This window comes from Homalodisca vitripennis, chromosome X, assembly GCF_021130785.1.
Source record: "Homalodisca vitripennis isolate AUS2020 chromosome X, UT_GWSS_2.1, whole genome shotgun sequence".
In the NCBI taxonomy this organism is placed as follows: domain Eukaryota; kingdom Metazoa; phylum Arthropoda; class Insecta; order Hemiptera; family Cicadellidae; genus Homalodisca; species Homalodisca vitripennis.
In genome coordinates, this window is record NC_060215.1 from 40,076,016 (window position 1) to 40,097,927 (window position 21,912).

Consider the following 21,912-nt stretch of genomic DNA (forward strand, 5'->3'; position numbering starts at 1 on the left):
GAACCTCATTAACCCTAGAGCTGGCAATGGTGTCACTCTGTACCAGCGGCTCTATTTTAACAGCCTCGCAGACGTTTCTTATAATGTATCATATTTCATAACTGTTAGTTCAAATATAAACTATTATATGTCAATGTATTCACAACTATATGGAGAGCATTATAATAACAATATATTATTGTTTCCATGGAAACATATTTTTATTTTTTTACAAAATGTAAGAAAAATGTTTTTTGGGAATTTTTTTGTAAATATTCCGTTGTGTAACTGCTTAGCAATAAGCTTTACATAAAATCCGTAAATTTATAACTTATTCGAAAGTTTATCCTGATTCCAAAAATATATAATTATTGTAACTTTTACCTCAAAACGTTTGTGTTACAGGGCTTTGTATGAAAAAGCACCCATATTTACTTATTTTCAAAAATGTGTACATTTCTAAATACATATTATTGTTCGTGGGTAAACATAATCTCTTGACTGCATTTATACTTATATATAAGTATGACAGTTAAAACAAAAATAAAATAGAATAATAAATAATTTTAATCTTACCTTATTTACACATTTACAATATATACAAAGTTTCATTTTTCACTCAGCGTCACTAGATCCCGCCCTGCGAGCTCTCTAAGATCATTTGATCGGTCTCTAAAGTTTTCGCCCATACTGAACAACTAAAACTATAACCTAAGAAAGCTAAAAAAACAATATTAACAACACCAAAAATACTATTGGATTTGTAAACTCAAACACAAAACCCGGCACTTGTTTACAGTTTCACAACAATGTGGTTGACCCGTACTACGTTCACGTCAGCTGTCCAAAAAAAAAACAATGTTTTACGGTAAACAAAGAAGACAATAATCGAAGTAAGAACAGTAAATCGGTACTATAGTTATTGCTTTTCCAGAATATATAAAATAAAAATCATTTATATGACCTTAATTACCTACAATTTCAATAACTGTACATGTCTACTTTGGCGACGAATATTCGTTGTTGCCAAATCGGACGGGCCTTTGGCGACGAAAATTCGTTTCATGCCAGCTCTAGGGTTAATCAGGAGGCATATTATTGTATTCATTTTAAAAATTTAAAATATCTCAAATCTATCGGGTGTGCTATGTATTGTGAGCATATAATTATTTAAAATTTTCTTATAGGGTGTGGCCACTGTAAGGCTGCAAAACCGGAATTTGAAATGGCCGCTGAACAGTTGAAGGAAGAACCTCGGATGGTTTTAGCTGCAGTGAATTGCGTTGACAACCCAGCAGTTTGTAAGCTGTATGATGTCAAAGGCTATCCAACGTTCAAGTACTTCAAATATCAAAAAGAATCTTCTGGTTATGATGGCGGAAGAAAGGTTAGTAAGTTTGTACTATTTTTAATTTTTGAAGACCTAAGTCTTTCTGAGACTGTCAAATTCTTTCCTATACTACCTGGCTGTAAAATTATGATTTAGTTGTGAGACTGAGAAAGCAATTAAAGTATCAATATTCCTTTTGTGAAAAACCTCATACCGTTTAAACAATTATTCAAACTACTAATCTGTCTTTAATCAACATTTTGCCTTGTATTTTACAACCCATTAAACTTTGAATGTACACCATATAAAGTATGTATTACAACAGCTTTTTAAAATTGTTCATTAGAACACAGCAGTGAATGACCACATGATATCATACGATAGAGAAGCCACAGTGTTAAAACTTGAAAATCAGTCATCAATTACAATTTTAATTTTATTTTTTCTATTTTAAACAGGATTTCCAAAATATTTTGCAATTGATTTTAATTTTATTTGTCATGAAAGAACAAGAAGCACTCACTCTGCTTCATAAGACAGCCTGTAACTCATCATAGAACTGTAGTTGTTGACAAACCTTTCATAGTTACCACATGTCTCTTATGAAATTCCCCACCTCTCTCCATTTTCCTATTGATGGTCGTCTCAAATTTTTTGTTGGACTGAATATGTACATAGAGCGGATATTTAAGACAGGTTCATCCTAAGTGCTCTGGACTTAACCATTATTTAAGATTTATGCATGATATATTCATGAGACGTGTGTGTATGAAATTTCATCTTTCTACAGCTGTTATAGGGTTGCAACCCTATTTAAACCTCTTTGTTTATTTGATCTGTATGGAAATGGTATAGTTTTTCTATTTAAGTCATGAGGCATACTTATGCCAAATTTCAAGTTAGTGTGTGTAAAGAATGGTAGGTAAAAGTAAAGTAAATATGTCATATTTCATAAGGCGAAGTAAAATTTCATGGTAGGCCAGTCCTATCTTCAAATTGGAAAATGCATAACATCAACTTAGTTTTTCGTACTTACCACATTTACTGGCTAAATTTTTCAAAATCATACCTTAGTATGCATTTAGAACCTATAAAGAATATTTGTGCCAAGTTTTGTGCTCTAAAGCCATAGATATGGAGAAAATGTAATCTTTATATGTAGATTTAAAACGTTTTTTTTTTGTTGCTTCAGTAGGCATTATATCTATAAATTTATTTATATCTCAGGTGCAATTATCATTTTTAAGCTCAGTTGCAAAAGACGATGTTTTAAATCTTTAGACTGTATGGGTTTTTTTAAATTTAGCCTACCAGAAAAAATTACAATATTGTTTAAAATAAAGATCTGTAGACCATGATCAAATTTCACTAAATTTATACCTGGGCCTGTCTGATCACAGATGTCTCTTTATTACTATTGATTTGAAAGATAAAAATTACAAAGTTCAAAGTAACTGTTTGAAAAAAATAATATTTTTAGAACGTAACATACTCAACTTTTTAAACGCACTTAGTAAAAATACTTGGAATTTAATTAAAGAAAACAATATTCAGCTAAATTTAAATATTTTATGTCAAAATTTAAATTAGTTTTTAAGTACTGCTTTCTTCTCAAGTTGTGTACAATGAAAATAAATCACAGGAGTACTAAACAAAATTGGACCACTTTGGGGATTATGATATCAAGTGCAAGTAAAAGAAAGTTAAGTAAATTAGCCAAATGTTGTAATTATCAGGGCTTTATTTTATTTGTCAAAACTTACTAAAAGATTTTTAAATCTGTTTGTAAAAGAGCTAAAAAGTTAGCAAATTGTGATTTTATTGAAAATGCAGACAATAGAAGTAAGGCAGTCTGGTCGATTGTGAAGTTAGAGCTCGGAATTAGAAACCCTGTGAAATCATTTCCTGACCTTCACTATATGGACAGAGTAATCACAAATGGCCATGTAATAACTGATTACTTTAATCACAACTTTGTAGATACATATAAAAATATAAATGTTTCTAGTGATGGGACTAGTGAAATTCAGTATTTGGAGAATGTAAATATTCAAAATATCTAAGTTTATTTTGGAGCCTCTTTACATTAAAAACAATAATAAAATGGTTAAATATTTTAAAAACAAGAAATCATCAGGATGGGATGAAGTACCCTTGGATTTATTACGAAAAGCAGGTGACATACTGTCTGAACCACTCTGTTTCATAATTAATCAATCTCTGATGAGTGGAGTTTTTCCATATCAATTGAAATATGCAGAAATTACCGTTATTCAAGAAAAGAAGAAAACGTTGCCCTGAAAATTATCGACCTGTGTCAGTTTTACTTTTTTCCAAACTTTTTGAAATAATTGTTAGTGCTCAACTTTTATCATTTTTTTTTTTTTTAAGAATAATAACATCTTCTCGGAAAAACAGTATGGCTTTAGAAGAGGTCATAGTACCACGCAAGTGATTTCAAATTTTATGGATGATGTTGCTTGGGGGTTTGGATGAGTCACAGAGTACAGCTGGTGTGTTCTGTGACCTATCCAAGCCTTTTGATTGTGTATACCACCAAATATTGTTAGAAAAATCTAAATACTGTAGATTTTTTTCTTCTGTTAATTGGTTCTATTCTTACGTTACTGATAGATGTCATTGAACAATAGTGATTAAAGTTAATGTCAAGTTTATATCAAATTGGTGTACAGTAACTTGAGGGGTTCCTCAAAACAAGAAACATTAATTTTAGACTTACTATTTATGCAGATGATACCACAGTTATTATCAAAGCTCAAAATTGTTCTGAACTTAAAGAATCAATAAAACACTCTTATTGAACTATAACAATGCTTTAAAGTACATGTGATCTTTTAAGTTAAATAGTAAGAAAACACAACTTCTTCATTTTAAAACAACTCAAAATAAAAACAATCAAGAATTAAAATTGAATTAGAGAGAAATTTTATCAGAATGTACATAATTTTAGGACTTAAAAATAATTCTGTATTGTTAATCAGAATTTAAAATGGAGAGAATACTTGCAAACACTTGCTAGGAGACTGAATGTAACAGTTGTTGTATTTATCACCAAAATGAATTTAAAACAATATACTAGATGATTTTTTAGCTAAGGCAAAACAAAAATACCAACATTTCAACATAACACATGAATAATTTTGTATCGTTTTAGGCTGCAGATTTTGTAAATTTTTTGAAGAACTTAGAAAGAGACTCGGGGGTTCAGACAGGAAACAGTGAACAGTCTTCCACCCAGGCTTCAGTTGCCAAGGAACAGAAGCCAGTTTCAGAGAATAAAAAAACAGGTAAATAGTTATATTTAAAAGGTGTAAAAGTTATTTGTAGTACTTACAATTTTCGACTGTCTGTGAATTTCTTTTGTTAATGCAATAGTCAATAGTCAATAGTCAAATATTCTTTATTCAAAAACATATAGTACATTTCTTACATTAGAATAGTGTCAAGTTTCAATAATATAAAATAAAGACTACATCCAAAACTAAATCTAAAAATCAATTGTTATTATTAAAAAATACCCTTTTCAAATTCCTCTATAGAGTACAAAGCTAAACCTGTCAAAAATGCTTTTAACTTTTTCTTAAATATATTACAATTGTCCTCTTTTTTAATTTCTTCTGGTAACTTTTTCAAAAATTTATTTCCTGCAAATGTTGTTTTGTTTTTGTAGAACTCCAGACGGAAAATTAGACTCATTTTTGTGTCGTGTATTGTACGAGTGAATAAAATAATGTTGATCCCTTAGTGGGTTGTATCTTAGGAACATTATGCACTCATAAATAAATAGCCCATAAACGGTCAATATTTTTAATTCTTTGAACTTTTCTTTGACAGAATCATTAAAATTCAGATGTAACATGACTCTGACTGCTCTTTTTTGGACTTTCAATATTTCCGTGAGGTTTTCCATTTTTGTTGTTCCATATACACAAATGCCATAGGCTATGTGAGACTGGATATGAGAATAATAAATCAATTTTAAAGTTTCCAAACTACACAAATTTAACATCTTTCGAATTGCAAATAGACCTGAATTTATTTTGTTTAAAACCAATTTAGTATGTTCATCCCATGACAAATTACTATCAACCAATAATCCTAGAAATTTTATCTGATCAACCCTCTCAATTACACTGTCATTAATTTCAATATTTAAATCTAAAATTTGATTGGATTGTTTTGTTTTAAAATTTACAAGCTTGGTTTTATCAGAATTTAGAGTTAAATTGTGGTTTTGAAAAAATTGTTCAATACAAGCCAATTCGATTGAGGTCAGTAACTTCTATCCCTTCTACTGTCTTCCCTGAAACTTTCAAGTTAGAGTCGTCAGCATAGAGACAAAGTCCTGAATAAGGCTCAAAATTTAAACATTTTGCTATGTTATTTAAATAACACAAAAAAAGGAGAGGTCCTAAAATGGAGCCTTGCGGTACCCCTACATTTATTGATTCAAGGTTGGATTGAAATTTAACTACATAATTTTTTTCAGTAATGTGGTTAATTTGAACAAATTGTTTTCTATTAGAAAGATATGATTCAAACCAACTTAATGCATTGTTTTTTATACCCAACTCTTGCAGCTTCAGCAATAGCAGTGAATGATTCACACTGTCAAATGCTTTAGACAGGTCCATAAAAATTCCTATTACGAGGGTCGTCCAGAAAGTAAAGAACGTTTTGTTATAAGTCAATAAAAACAAAAGATGAGAGCATGAAAATTTATTTATAAATACTTATAAACTTACTCTATTTTTCTACAAAATCGCCGGAACTGTCAAGGCACTTGTTGTAGCGTGGCACCAGTTTTTCTATACCGACGTTATACTGTTCTGCCGCCAAGGAATGAAGCCACGTTTTTACTCCTTCTTTGAGGTCTTCGTCACCCAAAAAGTTTTTTCCGCCTAAAAACACTTTCAACTTTGGAAACAAGTGATAGTCACTCGGAGCCAGATCTGGACTATACGGAGGGTGTCCGAAGATTTGCCATTTGAAAGAATTGAGTTCTGCTTTGGTTCGTGCACTGCAATGAGGCCGAGCATTGTCGTGGATCAGCACCACTTTCGACGACAGCATTCCGCGTCGTTTGTTCTGAATAGCGCGGCGAAGCCGATGCAAGGTCTCGATGTAGGCCTCTGAGTTGATTGTTTCGCCTCTCGGCATGAACTCCACATGGATTAGGCCTTTTTCGGTCCCAAAAAACTGTTGCCATCAATTTCCTGGTGTTCAAATTTGGTTTTTCTTTCCTGTTTTTTGTTGGTGAATTCGAGTGATGCCATTCCATTGACTGGAGCTTTGTTTCCAGGGTTCGATAGGAAACCCAAGTTTCGTCACCCGTTACGATGCGGTCAAGAAACGCATCACCTTCTTCGTCATACTGAGTCAAAAACTCAAGAGCTGCTCCCATCCGTTTAGTCTTGTGGACATCAGTAAGAATCTTAGGCACCCAACGAGCACACATTTTCTGATAACCAAGACGTTCAGTCACTATTTCGTGCAAAAGCGACCTTGAAATTTGTGGAAAAAATTCCACTAGACCACTCAAAGTGAAACGACGGTTTTGTTGAATTTTTCCATCAACTTTCGCTGCCAACTCGTCAGTAACGAGTGACGGCCTTCCACTTCGTTCCTCGTCGTGCACATTAGTTCGACCTTCCTTAAATTGAATGCACCATTTTCTCACTGATGACTCGTTCATCGCATTGTCACCGTAAACTGCCTTAATTTGCCTATAAATTTCAATAGGTCGAACATTCTGTGCATTCAGAAACCGTATCACACTACGCAGTTCACACTTGGCGGGATGTTCAATTAACGCCGCCATTTTAAACTTTCACAGGAGACGCAAACGTGACCTCACGGTACCGCTACTCAGCTCACACTGAGGCAGAAGGTGTGGCTAACGAACAAGCTATCTACCGCGGTGGTGGGGGAACTGCGCCGCCCGTGATGCGCAATCGTTCTTTACTTTCTGGACAACCCTAGTACTTTTTCTCCTCTGTCTATTGCCTCTATAATTGATTCAATAAAGCTTACCACTGCTGTGATTGTTGATTCTTGTTTTCTGAAGCCATGTTGAATAGTCTCCAGAATATCATTATTCTCTAAAAATTGCATAAGTCTGCTATAAACTACTTTTTCATAAATTTTTGATAGTGATGGCAACAGTGATACTGGTCGATAATTTTTAATATCCAAGGGGTCATTTTTTTTGTAGATTGGGATAACTTTTGCAATTTTGAGTTGATCAGGGAAAATACCACAAATAAATGATGAATTTATTAAATGTACTAATACTTTGCTCAGTTGTTTATTCACAGTTTTTATGATTGTCATTGGGATGTCATCATGGCCACTTGAAAATTTGTTTTGAAAAGAGTTTATTATCTTTTGGATTTCCATCTCATCTGTTTGTGTTAAATAAAATATTTTTTTCAAAATTAGAACCAAATAAATTTTGCCCACTAATGACCGATAGATTATTGTTTATGCAGGTGCCATTGGCCGTATTTACATTGGCAGATATCATTCCTGTAAAGAATTCATTGAAAATTTTACTTATTTTCAGTGGATTCACAATTACTCGGTTATTATTTTTAATTTTGATGTTGTTAAAGCTCTTTAACTTGTCACCAGTTTCTGAATTTATTATATTCCAAGTAGTTTTATTTTTATTTTTTGACTTTTTAATTTTTTGATCAAAGAAATCTTTTTTAGCTGTCAGTAAATTTGTTTTGTAGATTTTATTTTTGTGCTTACATAGTTTAGATAGATTCAAATCATTTGTTACTCGAGCTTTCTTATTTAGTTTAATTATATTTTGTTTTTCCTCCTTTAACTCTTGGTTTATCCATTTTTTTTTTTTTTTTTTTTTTTTTTTTTTTTTTTTTTTTTTTTTGTCTTAAAACATTTCTTTGGAAAAGATATATTAAAGTAGTTGATGAATATACTGTAAAATATACCAAATTTTTCATGCACAGGTGAAAGAAAACCCGTCTGCCACGTTTCCCTCTGTAATAGTTCTTTGAACATTACCATATTTTCTTCTGAAAAATCCCTCTTGATATTTATTAAACAATTATTTCTTACATTATTTCTACATGTATTCACTATTTCTAATACTTGACCATCATGGTCAGATAGCATAGTTATTACTCCAGTTACTAATATTTGATATTTTTTTAAACTAGTTAAGAAATTATCTATTGCTGATACAGACCCTTGGAATACTCTTGTTGGGAAATTTACTGCATAATTCATATCAAAGCTTTTTAAAATATTTTTAAGTTTTACATGTTCGCTACTATTTTTTAAAACATTTATATTTAAGTCCCCTGCTAAAATAATATATGGATATTTTTTAATAACTAAATCTATAAGACAACTTAATTTATCCAAAAATACATTAACATTTGAGCTGGGGGACCTGTAAAGACCAATTAAAACAAACTTAAAATGTTTAAAAAGGAACAATGTTGCACAAAACTCAAACTGTCTCTCCTCACACAAACCCTTTGGAAGACGAATTGCCACCTGTGTCCACTCAATTTGTTCTTTACTTAAGATTATTACTCCTCCCTTATTTGATTTTTCTCTGCAAAAATATGATGTTACTCTGTAATTGTTAATAATGTTAAAGTAATGTAATGTTAAAGTCTGTCAATATCATGAGACCTCATGTCATGTTCAGATAAAACAATTATATGCGGATCTATTTCATCTAAGACAATTTGTAAAGGTACAATTCTAGATTGTAAATTTTGAATATTTTGATGAAAAATTTTTATATTCTTATTTTTACCATTATTTTTTAAGTCGTAGTCTGGCTTTGAATGACTGAGGAGTTTAAAGAGATGACAATTCCTCCTCAAAGTGAACACTGATATCACTAGAACGATCTAATGACTCTCCACTATCACTTAATATAGAACTGGTGGTCAACTGCACTGGTCCTGCGTGTGGAATGTCATTTCTCTCTTCCAAGGTTGAAGAGTCATCCAAAGTCAAATCTGATGTTTGGTTTGTTTCTCGCTGCCTGTCGAATGATGCCTGATGAATGCTGATGATGTGTCTCAACTCCTTCAAAAAGTCTGCGTGTGAAAGTCCATTTCTTAAATTGTTGTTTGAATTTTCGTTGTAAGTTATTATCTGTATATGAGATCCCGTGGCTTGTTGAAACTTCATCACATTAGCTGCAAAATGTTCAATGGAAATTCTGTCCCTGACACACCCCATTGGGGAACAGATTAATTTCTTTAGACCTCTTTTCTTAAAGTCCTGTGTAAGTTCTTCAAATGCCAAGTTGTAATCCGTTAAATTTGGTTTGGTATAATATTGGGGTTTAGTTATTAAACCATAAACTGTAGCACCATTTTCTATCCTCTGGATTGAGAGGTGGTCAGAGACACAGTCAGAGGGTGCTGGTTTGCCAAATTGATCTTTGAACACTGTTGCTACTCCTGCACTTAAGCTTCTGATATTGTTCAAGTCCGCTGAAATACAATGAGCAAAAGCTACTTCCTTGTTGTATCGGTAGCTTTGGATTACATCCTCCATCTTCAGCTCATTAACATGAATTGGCTTGAGATGTTCACCAACCTCATGAGACTTTTGCACAGAAGGTGAAGTGCATGTTGCAGCTCCCTTCGGAGGCACCAAGGGGGGAAAGTCAGCCATCGAGTTGATTTTAAAAATTTCCCTTCTTGTATTGACTTTTGTTTTGATATTAGTAAGGTGCTGTATAATCATGAATGCCAATTTTCTCTTGCCCCTAAGATTCAAATGTAAACCCCGTCGTGAAAAGTGGATTTTTTTCAAATCGTCCAAATCAATAAGTTGAACAGTTTTCATTCTGACAGCAATTTCCTTTATATAATTATTGGCTAATGCTATTTCATCCTGAATAGGATCAGTTTTCTGAATGTCATAGGGAGGTGGGATCGTAGTAATTATAACTGGTCTGGCCTCACTAAGAATTTGGAGATCCCTCTCCATTGTCTCATATATCGATTTAAATGATTTTTTGACAACGTCATTGGATCCTGCTATTAAGACAAGTGGGTCACTGTGAGATTTTTTAGCATTACTGTAAACTTGTCCGACTGTGGCACCAGATGTAATTAGTCCGTTTACATACACCAAACCCTTACTGCAGGAGCCAATAATCTCAGGTAATTCTCGACCTTGACTGTCTGCAAACAACTCAATTTTTATCCTTTTCTCTAGACTTTTATTTCTTTTTTTATGCAGACTTTCATTGGAAGCAGACCCCTTTTGCATATCTTTAGCTTTGCTAGACCCGTTTGTGGCGTTAATGGGATCATCGTTCGAAACAGAGTCTTTTTTATTATAAATTTTGTCCAAAATGTCATATTGGTTAGATGTGGGGATTGCAAATTTAGTTAGTGATTTATTGTTTGCACTATTCCTATGTATATTGCTTTTTCCAACAGTTCTCCACTGACCATCTCCATCCCTGTGGTTTTGTCCTGTTTTATTATCGTTCACATCTGGACACTTTGATTCATTGATTGTTCCCAGTAACAACTTTTGAATTGTACTTGGGTTAAATTGCAGGTGCTGGTCTCTGTAACACAAATAAGCTAGACAAGATCGTTTAGAAACAATGTCACTTTCACTTATCCTCATAAATCTTGAGCAGTTGGCGATGAAGTAAGACACTTTATTTGCAATTATTCCTCTAAACAGCCAGTCAACAAACAGACATAAATAAATTCCACAATCAAAAGTGTTGTGTTGTTGAGGGCATTGAATGTTTTCAAATTTAGCGTTTTCAAAGATCTTAAGTGTTGAATAAACTGTGAGGAAGATATATATATATATATGTATATATATACATTTTATTGTTAGGGAAAATGCTAATACACCATCAGTTCTCCTAGTAGAGTGTTGCTTAGTGGAGCTCTCACCCACTAAAATCCCCCAACAATTTAGGTGTTATGTTCTTTCTGTATTATTTCTTGAGGGTGTCTACTAGGTCCTCAGAGAAATACTATTGTATTTTATTTGTATCAAACTTGGTAGCTCCAGTACAGCATTTGTCTTTCTTTTGTTTTTTTTTTAGGGGTGGTCTGATACAAAAATGATTATATTCCAATTCTGATACAAATACCAAAATTTTAGTCTCGATTCTGGATTCTGAATTAGATAAACATTCATAGTGCAAGCGTATTTATATAGTGATCGAGCTTGCTTATCCATTGACGGATTTCGTTGTATAAGGTACAGTTGGAATTGTTGTAAAAAGTACCAGGTTTTTTGTACATTTCTTTTCTCAAAAGTAGTTGGTGTCTTGTACATTTTTTATAAATATACTTTTTTATTTGACTTTCAAAATGTTTAACATGTGCCATTTTTTTAATAATCTAATCAAGCCTATGTGCTAAATTTGATTTCTTCAGCTTGAATAGTTTTAGAGATAGTAATTTGTTCATAACAAATACAAAATGGCGGCTAGCAGCTAAATGAGACATTTATCAATTTATGTATATATAACATTTTTTCGTTTGGAATGATGAGTGCAAAATAAAGAAGTTTGGACACTCTTTCTATCCAGAAAGTAGATTATATTTTGCTCTGTAGTCGATACAGGAGGACAGAGCCATTTTGATGTCAGGGTGTTTCTCCGTTAAGTGGCTATCTAGCCGTGGTAGTGAGAGGTTACTGCCGCTCATTGTTGTTTCACAATAGCAGCTTAAAATGTGTAACGCAATTGAAAATCCCGCGAGTTGTGAAGTGCGGTCGGTAATACGGTTTTGTTGACTAAGCGCAATAAACCAATTGAGATTTATTGCCAACTCTGTGAAGTTTATGGGAATGATGTGATTAATGAAAGTGGAATGTGTCATTGGTGCATTAGTTTTAAAAATGGTCAAACTAATATGCGTGATAACGAACAAAGTGGATGGTCAAGCATTTTAAAATTGTCTCTGAAGTCGATGAGAAGACCGCCTAATTACAATAACAGAACTCTCACTTAGTTCTCCTGAAATTTCAAGGATTTTGTTACACTAAATTGTTATGCAGAAGGTAGGTTACGATGTATTTTGTACAAGATGTGTACTGAAAATCCTAACAGATACCTATAAAAATTAGTGAATGGCTGCTTCATTGTCATTTTTGGACACAACGAAAAAGATGGTGACTCGTTGCTCTATCAAATCATTTCAGGAGATGAGATTTGGTTAAAATACGTGAATTGTGAAATCAACTACAAGTTTATGGGGTGGGGGCACACACTCTCCCAAAAAATCCAAGGAAATGCATGCTAACATTGTTGGCACGGAGAATTATGGCAACTGTTTTTTAGGACAGGAAAGGAGTTCTTCTTGTTGATTTCTTAGACGGCACAGTCATAAATTCTGAGAGTTATTGTGAAACCTTGCAAAAGTTAAGAAGATCAATACAAAAACAAGCGCAGAGAAAAGTTAAATTTGAGAATTTTGTTTTTGCACGACAACGCCTGACCACACACAGCAAATCAGACTCGGATGGAGCTGTTTCCATATTCACCTTACAATCCGGACCTTGCACACAGCAACTACCACCTGTTTTCAGTAATGAGGACCTGGCTTGTGACGTAGCACTTTGATGACGACGTGGAACTAGGAGAAGGTGTGACTACCTGGTCTTAGGCGGCAGAATTTTATAACGCTGGAATTTCAAAATTAGTACACGCTATGATAAGTGCCCAAATTTATATGGTGACTATGTTGAAAAATAGTATTTTAATATCACTTTGAAATCTATATAGTAAAATTGTTTTCTTGTAGACTACTTTGTTTTTAGTTTATATCAAAATGAAATATACTTTCTGGATAGTCCTTGTGATATTTTCAGCATTTTAATTTCAAAAGAATTGATAATGAGTTATTCGGTTTGCACATAGTATTCCATTACAACAACTTTAAAACATTGACTTCCCGAACCAAAAATCTTGATTTAAAATTTAATTGCTAGATCAAGTGAATACTTATGCTGTGGTTTGGGTGTTCTCATTGTGCAGCATAATAGAAAGTGGGTATTGTGTAATGGGCTGTTTCACTTGCTCCTGCGTTAGAGAAGATTGTTGTGTAATTGATCACTAATGTTAAGTTGGTCTCAGGGTCATTGTAATGGTAGGGTGTCAATAATAAAACACAGTTTACTAAGAATTTAAGTTTATTTGAATTTAACAAAAACATGTTTATAAAACATGTGTAATAACACAAATGTTTATAATATTGTTTACATGAAGTCAATTAAAAGTTTTTGAATAGAATGAAGTCCTAATAATTAATTATAAATTTAGTTTTTACTATTAGTATACATGCATTTTTAAGTTTTTAAGACTTGTGAATATAATGGTTATCACAAGATAATTGGATCAAACGACAACAAGCATAGTTGCTCCTTAGATGGATCTGGCTTTGCAAGCATCCCATGTGCTCGTTCATTGGTGTTCAGAAGTCATCTTTAAGCTGTTGGTCCCCAAATCAAGTTTTGTATAGGGCTTCTTAGCTGTAGTTCTTTATAAAATAATACCTTTTTGATTTCCTAACTTTTCTCCATATGTTTAGTTTTCACAAATTAATATGTTTATTTTCAGAGAAACGAGAGGTTCCAAACCATTCTGGATCTGATAAACTTCTCCAGCTGACAGATGGCAACTTTAAAACACTTGTGGGAGAACACAAGCACCTATTTGTCATGTTTATTGGCAAAGGTAAGTTTGGTTCTTTGCAATCTTTTGAGAATCTTAAAAATTTTGTAAACATAAAATTGAAAAAAACGTGATAATTAATTTTTATACAAGATTTGTAAATATGTTGCGGCATATAGAATTAGATTTGTTATTACAATTTTCCCATAAGCAAATTTGTGTTATAATAGTTGCAAGGAAAACATTTTTTGAGGTAATTTGATTCATATTTTTCACTATGAAAACAAAAAAAATATTTTTCATCACCCGTTGGGTACGAGGGGACAAGGTTTTGTGTGTTTTTACAAGGATTTGCATTAATTTTATACTCTGTCCGGAAAATTTTGGCTCCTGAAGGATTATAGAACCTTACGACTACAAACATACTATGGCCTTGGCCACTATATGAGTGGTAAGCTGTAAAGAGGCAGTGTGGTTGTGGCCACGATACAAGCAGTGTTTCTAAATTTAAGTTTTATTCAGTCATCAAAATGGAATTTGGTTTCATGGTATCAACTACATACAAAATATGACAGAGACGGATAGGAGTTTCAAACTAACAAACCTCTTGCAAGTTTCGAAATGGTCCCAAATTGTCTTTCCCAACTGATTTTCAAAGAACAAATTTCTGTTCTAAAAAATTTCACATGTAAATTGAGATGAATGGTAAAATTTACTACAGATGCAAACTATCAAAGACAGCGTTCATCTGGAAGCTCTTTTACAGGCTTGGCCTGTTAAATCATTAACATATCAATAGATTGACGCAGTTCAAAAAATCTTTACATCACTTTTCCTCTGCTTATCCAACACATATCATAATGAAGGCATGTCTGGATATTCACTCACAATTTCTGAAAGAAAATGCTAAAACTGACGATGTTTCAAAGGGCGAGACCTTATAATATACTGTCTTAACAACAACCTGCATCACTTGTAAAACCTTATTTTTAACGCACAAGACTTGATGGTGGATAATACAATGAAATTCAATGGATTTCTGACTTCCAGTATTTTGAACTGCATTCTAAACCTATCTTACTAAGCCTGATTTAGAGACACAAACACTTTTAACCTCCAACTGTTGTTCCCTTAAATTCATTCAGATCAAGTTGGAGTTTATAAATACACACCTCAAAACAATTAAAGGATCACTTTTTTAACAGAATGTACTCGGTTAACGGTTAGAAATTTTATAAAATTATTTATTTTTTTTTATTTCAAAGTCGGTGTTGAAAGTAAAATACATTGTATATGTTTTTTTTATACGATATTTTACTTAAGGCTAGAACAGTAATCAAAGTTTAAAACCGCAAAATTAAAACGAAAACAACTCTCTTATTAAAGTACAAATGTAATAAGAAATTATCTGGTCTTTTGAATCTCACTTTCAATACCTTGTATTGCCACCTCTAGCTGATATAACCGCTGTGGCATGGTTTTGATGAATCGTCTGAGGCCATCTTGAGGTAACCGCTCCCATTCTTCTCGTAACGCCATTTCCAGCTCATCCGAAGTCCTGGGTTGGTTTGGGCGGCCCGGATACTTCGTCCTAGTTGGTCCCAGACGTGCTCAATCAGGTTTAGGTCCGGACTGCAGGCTGGCCACTCCAGCAGTGGTATGTTGTGTTCGCCCAGGTACTCACGGACCAATCTTGCTGCATGTGGTCAAGCTCCGTCTTGCATAAATAAAAGATTTTGACCTGCTTGCTCTGCTCTCAGACGAATATGAACATCTAACACCTTGTCCACATAACGCTGGGCTGTCAAAGTACCGTTTCGGATTATGACACGGTCTGTACGACCGTCAATTGTTATACCACCCCACACTAATATACCATCTAATATATGTTATACCACCCCGCCAAACGAAACTCTGGGAGCTAGGCAACAGTTAATAAACCGTTCATTTCCTCTTCTCCACACTCGAGCGCGGCCATCATTACCAAAAATTGTAAATTTTGACTCGTCTGAGAACATTACCTTACGCCACTGTCTCAGCTGCCAACGCCTATGGTCTTTTGCAAACTGCAATCTGGCTCTCTTATGACGCACAGTCAATCTCGGCACTCGGACAGATCTCATAGATCTCATCTAGCTTCCCGGAGTCGATTTCTAACAGTCTGATCCGACACACGATTTCCAGTCACCTGGCTTAGGTCGTTTTGAAGTTCTCTAGCAGTTAAAAATCGATTACGAAGTGCATTAACTCGTAAAAATCGATCTTCTATGTGCGTGGTGGATCTCGAGCGGCCTTGTCCTAGGCGTCTTCGAAGAGTTCCTAGCTCCTGATGTCGGTTCCATAATCTTGAAATTACTGACTGACTCACACCTAAGCGCCTACCCTCGTCTCGTTGGGAAACTCCCACTTCTATCAAAGTAACAGCTCTACTGACATCACTCTCAGACAAAAACCGTCTAACACCCGCCATAACAATAAAAACACACAGGGCTAACTATAGAAGCCTAATCCAGACTGAACGAGATCAACTTGTGAGAAAACTGAGCCTGAACCTTTCCTTATCTCATTCTTGTTTGGACATAATATCGAAATAATCGCTCTTATATTTTACTGAATTAGTCAGAAATAAACAAGAATTATTTATCTTTGCTACCGAGAGGTTCCTTTATCAGTGTGCAAAGTTCAAACATTCTTCTGTTATTAATACTTGTTTTACAAGACGCAATAAAAGTGATCCTTTAATTGTTTTGAGGTGTGTAGTTTGATTTACCTTCAGAAAATATTTGTACCAGTAACATTGCTTTCTGTGAAATAGACAACAGCCAAACTTCGATAATTTTAAAGTTACTATTTACACTTCTCTTAAAAAGAATTAGTCCTAATCGGACATTTCTCTTGACTCATTTGAAGCAGTTGAATACTACTCAAATTTCCTAAAGACATCTTCGAACTGGTGGCTAATGTCAGTCAGTGCATATACCTTCTATTGGGCACGCAAATGTACTTGGAGACAAGCTTAGTGAATTAAATATTTGAGTTTGTTTTTGAAACATGACATCTTAATTACACTTTCAGTGGTTTTACTAACTCGCTGCGGCACCATCAGAAAAAGGCTTACCCACCTTAACTAATAATGTGTAATATATTTTGAGACAGCTTCGATCTGGTATTTAATCTTAATAAAAATGAAATTTTGATGTGTATAATTTTTCTAAGATTTCATTTTTTATACTCAGGACTGTCCTGTAGTTTGAGCATATTTGCTTTTACAATGTTTTGTTTTGTAATTTATAGGTATATTATATTATTTCAACATGGATATTTTCTTCTTTATCAATAAAATATAACATGCTGTTATTTTTAACCACAAAGTAGTTGATACACACTTATAATGAAACAGACAGCATTCACTATTCAACAAAGGCAACAGAATTAAGGCATTACTGAATTAAGTGTTAAAAAAACCACACACTGAAAACTGCAAAGCAGTGTTTTACCATCAACTAGAGCACAGAAACAGATACTGTATACTGAGAGTGAGAACGTAGGGTAAAGATACGCTAAAATAAACTCTGTCATCTAAAAAGATAAAGGCAACAGTTTCTGGAAAAATAACGTGATTCTAGTTAATTTCCTTGAAAGAGGCTTGGCAATCAATACAGAAAAATATTATCTACTGACGGAGATATAAAACAACTGTCAGGAAAACAGAACTCAAAAACTGTCTACAACCAATCGTATCTGACAGCTCTTAGATGATATTGAATAGGGAATATTCAATCATCCGTACAGCCCAGATCTAGTGTCAAGTGATTACCATCTCTTGCCAGTGATGAATCCTAGCTCACAATACAGCGATTCAACAGTGATTCTGAACTTCATGCCGGCATTTACCAGTGGTAAAGATCTCACTTAGGCGTCAGATTGTTTCCAAATTTGAATTGAACCACTTGTGTCACACTATGATAAATGCCTCAAATTTAACAGGGATTACATTGAGAAATGTAATAGTGAAGTATTAAGAATGTAGCTTTCAAATGTATATGATGCAAGTTTTTGCTTTCACTTTGTTAATTTTTTAATTTCAGAATGTCTCTTTTTTTCTGAACAGCCCTCGTACGTTTGATGTTTTCAATATATGTAAAATCTTAATTATGTGACCCTCATAATGAGTTAGTTTGATGATCCATTATAAGCTAATGTTAATATATCTATGGATTAAATATAACTTGCTACTGTTTATAATTTCAGGATGCAACAAGTGCGACAGTGCCACAGCTGTGTTTGGTGAAGTGGCCCGTATGAGCGACCCCGGCTCAGGCCTAGCCACCTTGGCTGTGTGTGATGTAGACACCTCTCCTGCAGTAGCAGCTGAACTTAAGGTCGACACCCTGCCCACCTTCAAGTACTTCAGAAATGGCATGTTTGTCCTCGACTACTCAGGAGAAATTGTTGCAAATCTTATTCATGAATTTATTAAAAGGTTGAAGAACCTCTCTAAAGACGAACTCTAATTATTAGTGCATTAAGGACATTGTCTCAAAGTGAGGAAAGTATAAACTACCGAAAACTAAAAAAAAACTTTCTAAACAAATGCACGTTGAAAATTTTGAAAATATAAAAAAATTGTTTACAATGTATTTTTTAATTGGTGATGGTATATGGTTTGTTATTTGTACACTTTTGCAACTATTTTCGTGTAAAATAGTACACTCAATTCCCTGACTATGTTATACGAATGTTTACGTGTGCTGTAGTGAACAAAACTTTTTTAAATTTAACTATTCACTTACTGTGGTCGTGTTCTGACAATTTTCGCTTTTAGATCTATTTAAATTAATTATTTAACATTATGTTTATTATCAATGATAATAATTTGACTGTAATAGTTTAATGTTATTGTTGAATCATAACAAATGTAGAAGTATGATATAAAATAAGTATATGACATAGTTTGCTGACAAAGACTTACAATTTTGACTTATGCTGCAGTGTTAGTTTCAGAAGTGTATTACGTTTCTCAGCCAAAACCATGTAGTTTGAATGACTAAATTAATAATCTTATTTTTACTGTTAAAGTACCAAAACCAAATTTTTAGTAGGTCAATAATAAAACTTGCTATTTTATTTTGCTTAGTATTACAGTTAAATTGGGTTTTGGCCTAAAGCAACTTGATTTCTTGAGTACATTTTTTTCTTTAACATCTTGCTTTATCCAAGAAATAATTTTGCTTTTTGTCATAAAATTTGGGTCGTTCCACAATTTCCATAAAGCCTTGATATTGGAAATTGTGGTGATATCTGAATTTGCCTCTCATACATGGTTTAGTCAGTACGTTTCCCAACTTCAATAGTAAATTAGAACTATACCTCATATTTGACACTATTTTATAAATGTTACACAGTGCATCAATTGTTTGTTCAGCAGGCTGTCTTTGTCAGCAAGAAAATATTTCAAAATCTGTACTTAAATAAGATAATTACAGTTTCTAACTATAATATTTAATGAACAAAGTTTGTGTTTACGATAATATGTTCCAATAGTTTTGGATTAATCTAAATTATATTTCAGTATGTAATAGCCTAATGTTTGCATAGCAGGTGTAGTAAACCGCCAAAGAGAGGACAAAGTTTTAAATTTAAAGTAATATAAGTATTGCCGTTTTATAGTACTATTTTAGGTAATAAATCATAAACGTATGTACCTCTCAGGCAAAAGCATTAGATTGTATCTCTTATAAAATGTAACGTGTTAGTTTTAAAATTAAAGTATAGGCATGTATGATTATAGTCTTAATAGGTCAGTTGTACCAAAATAAATGTTGTGTAATGTATTTTAATTTTAAAAAGTTTCAGCCGATTTCACTCAAAAGGGAATTTATTACTTGAGTACAATTTGCTCGTCCATGCCATCCTTACCTTCCAAGAAATTTTTTCCCTTTTGGGTATAAAAAATTTGGGCCGTACGACAATTTCCATAAAGCCTTGATATTGGAAATTGTGGTAATGTCTGAATTTTGTCCAACCATATAATTTGTTTTAATATGCATTTGTCTAATTTCATTTAGCATAAATATCTTTTTACTTTCTTTAATTGCACTTAGATTTTCATATATTTTATAAGAATTATAAACAATTAAAAATAAAATAAATTTGGATCGTGCTGGAAATTCCATATAGCCTTGACATTGGAATTTTTGGTAATGTCCATAAATTTTAAAACATCTTTGCCTGTTATCTTTAATATATAAAATGTACAGTGTGTGTTGCAACATTAGGCATTACATTTTGTATCTTCCCAAAAAGTAAGATACTTTAAAATACCTTGTGGAAGTGTATATTCTTGTTAAAATGTTCAGGACTATTTTGTAGCTCACAGATGTTTATTTATTAGGATAATTAACTAATCCATTTCATGACAAGTTGACATTAAATGCGATTGAACAATGTAACAAAGCATCATATTAATCTCATTAAATCTTCTATGAGATTTGTTACAGAAATTAAGTGCCTTTTTAGTAACTAATTAAGATAGGAGGTAAATGTTATATTTTGTACAAGCCTTAAATGTCATTAGAACAAGATTAATTTTAATAGTAAATTCTAGATTTCTTGCAGTACTTACTTCCCTTGCAATGGTAGGAGGAACAGAGCGATGCCATCTTACACATTTCAGTCGGAGTTGTATTTGTTGATTTTGTAGTGGATGACAGAATTAGCAGGTAATATACTCTGATGTTCACTCGATAACCTGTCTTCCATTAGTCTCAGATATCTCCTATACGTTGTTCCCGTTATTAGTCTATATTTGTGATTGTATGTGATAACTTAACCCCTATCATATCTAGTTTAAGTCTATTTTGTATTCCTGTATTGTTAACACTGCCGTTTGGTGCTTTGTATATTTATTATTGCTTTTGTTAGCGTGTGCTCACAGGGAACCTATTTACACTTTTGTACGTTACTTGTAAGTGTTGTACTGTAACACAGGGAATAACTATTAAGTGGTTGTAAATTTGTGTACAAACATTTAAAAATGATAATATGATGTTGAATAATATTTATAAATAACAATCTTGTCTTTTTTATTAACTCCCTCTTTTGATAGGAGGTAAATGTAATGCAGTATCTTTATAATATATTTTGAAGATACATAGGTGTGAAAATACATAAATTAAAAACAATAATACAACAATATATTATAACAATATGGGAAATATAAAAAAAGGCAAAAATGTATTGTAAGGTCAATAGAAAGAATACTGAACAAAAGAATAGAAAGAACTTTTTCAACCTGCTGTGCTTAGTCGTCTTCAGAGGTATTGGTCGTTTGTTGTTCCCTATCCAGGAAGATGGTTCCAGAGCTTAACCTGGTTGAATTACCGCAACGCAAATATGAGCTGATTTGATTGAGCCGCTCTGTCGCAGGATAACACCCTTGTGTTTTTATTATTTTAACTCTACTCAAACAAAACTGTTCTATACATCATTATACATGTTATTAAATTCTCTATAATATGATGGTATTTGAAAAATTATTAAGGCTTTAAGGTAAACTAAATCAAAATGAATACTCGTTGGTACAAGAAATGTTTGTACTGTTATATTAAAATACGACTACATGTCTTGTACAAAGAACTGTAAAAACAATTTTGTTATGTAACAATATGTTAGTAAAACAGTAGCTACAGGAAGTTACAAATAGGTATAATAATTCTAAAAAATATCAGAAGAAGTTTCAAGGAATTTTGATGAAGAACGGCTAAATCACTGTCAATGAAGTGGTCAGTAAAATGTTCATATATTAATCCTAGATAGCATCACTAGGCATGAAAACATGCAATGAATGACAATTACATTCTTATTTCTCTCATTTAATCTTCGTAAAATAAAATATCCAATCCCCAACGGAGGTTCCAAATGG

The 21,912-nt window shown here is 33.0% G+C and overlaps 1 protein-coding gene across 1 annotated transcript in view; it reads left to right on the forward strand.

The window, feature by feature from the left end:
- LOC124368946 (protein disulfide-isomerase A5) overlaps positions 1 to 21,062 on the forward strand; it is a 40,466-nt gene extending 19,404 nt beyond the window's left edge. Inside the window, exons 9-12 of the mRNA XM_046826513.1 lie at positions 1,167 to 1,366; positions 4,485 to 4,617; positions 13,935 to 14,051; positions 18,240 to 21,062. Coding sequence (XP_046682469.1) covers positions 1,167 to 1,366; positions 4,485 to 4,617; positions 13,935 to 14,051; positions 18,240 to 18,502 — 713 coding nt within the window. The 3' untranslated portion in view covers positions 18,503 to 21,062. The remainder of the gene's footprint in view (positions 1 to 1,166; positions 1,367 to 4,484; positions 4,618 to 13,934; positions 14,052 to 18,239) is intronic.
- Positions 21,063 to 21,912: the final 850 nt, after the last annotated feature.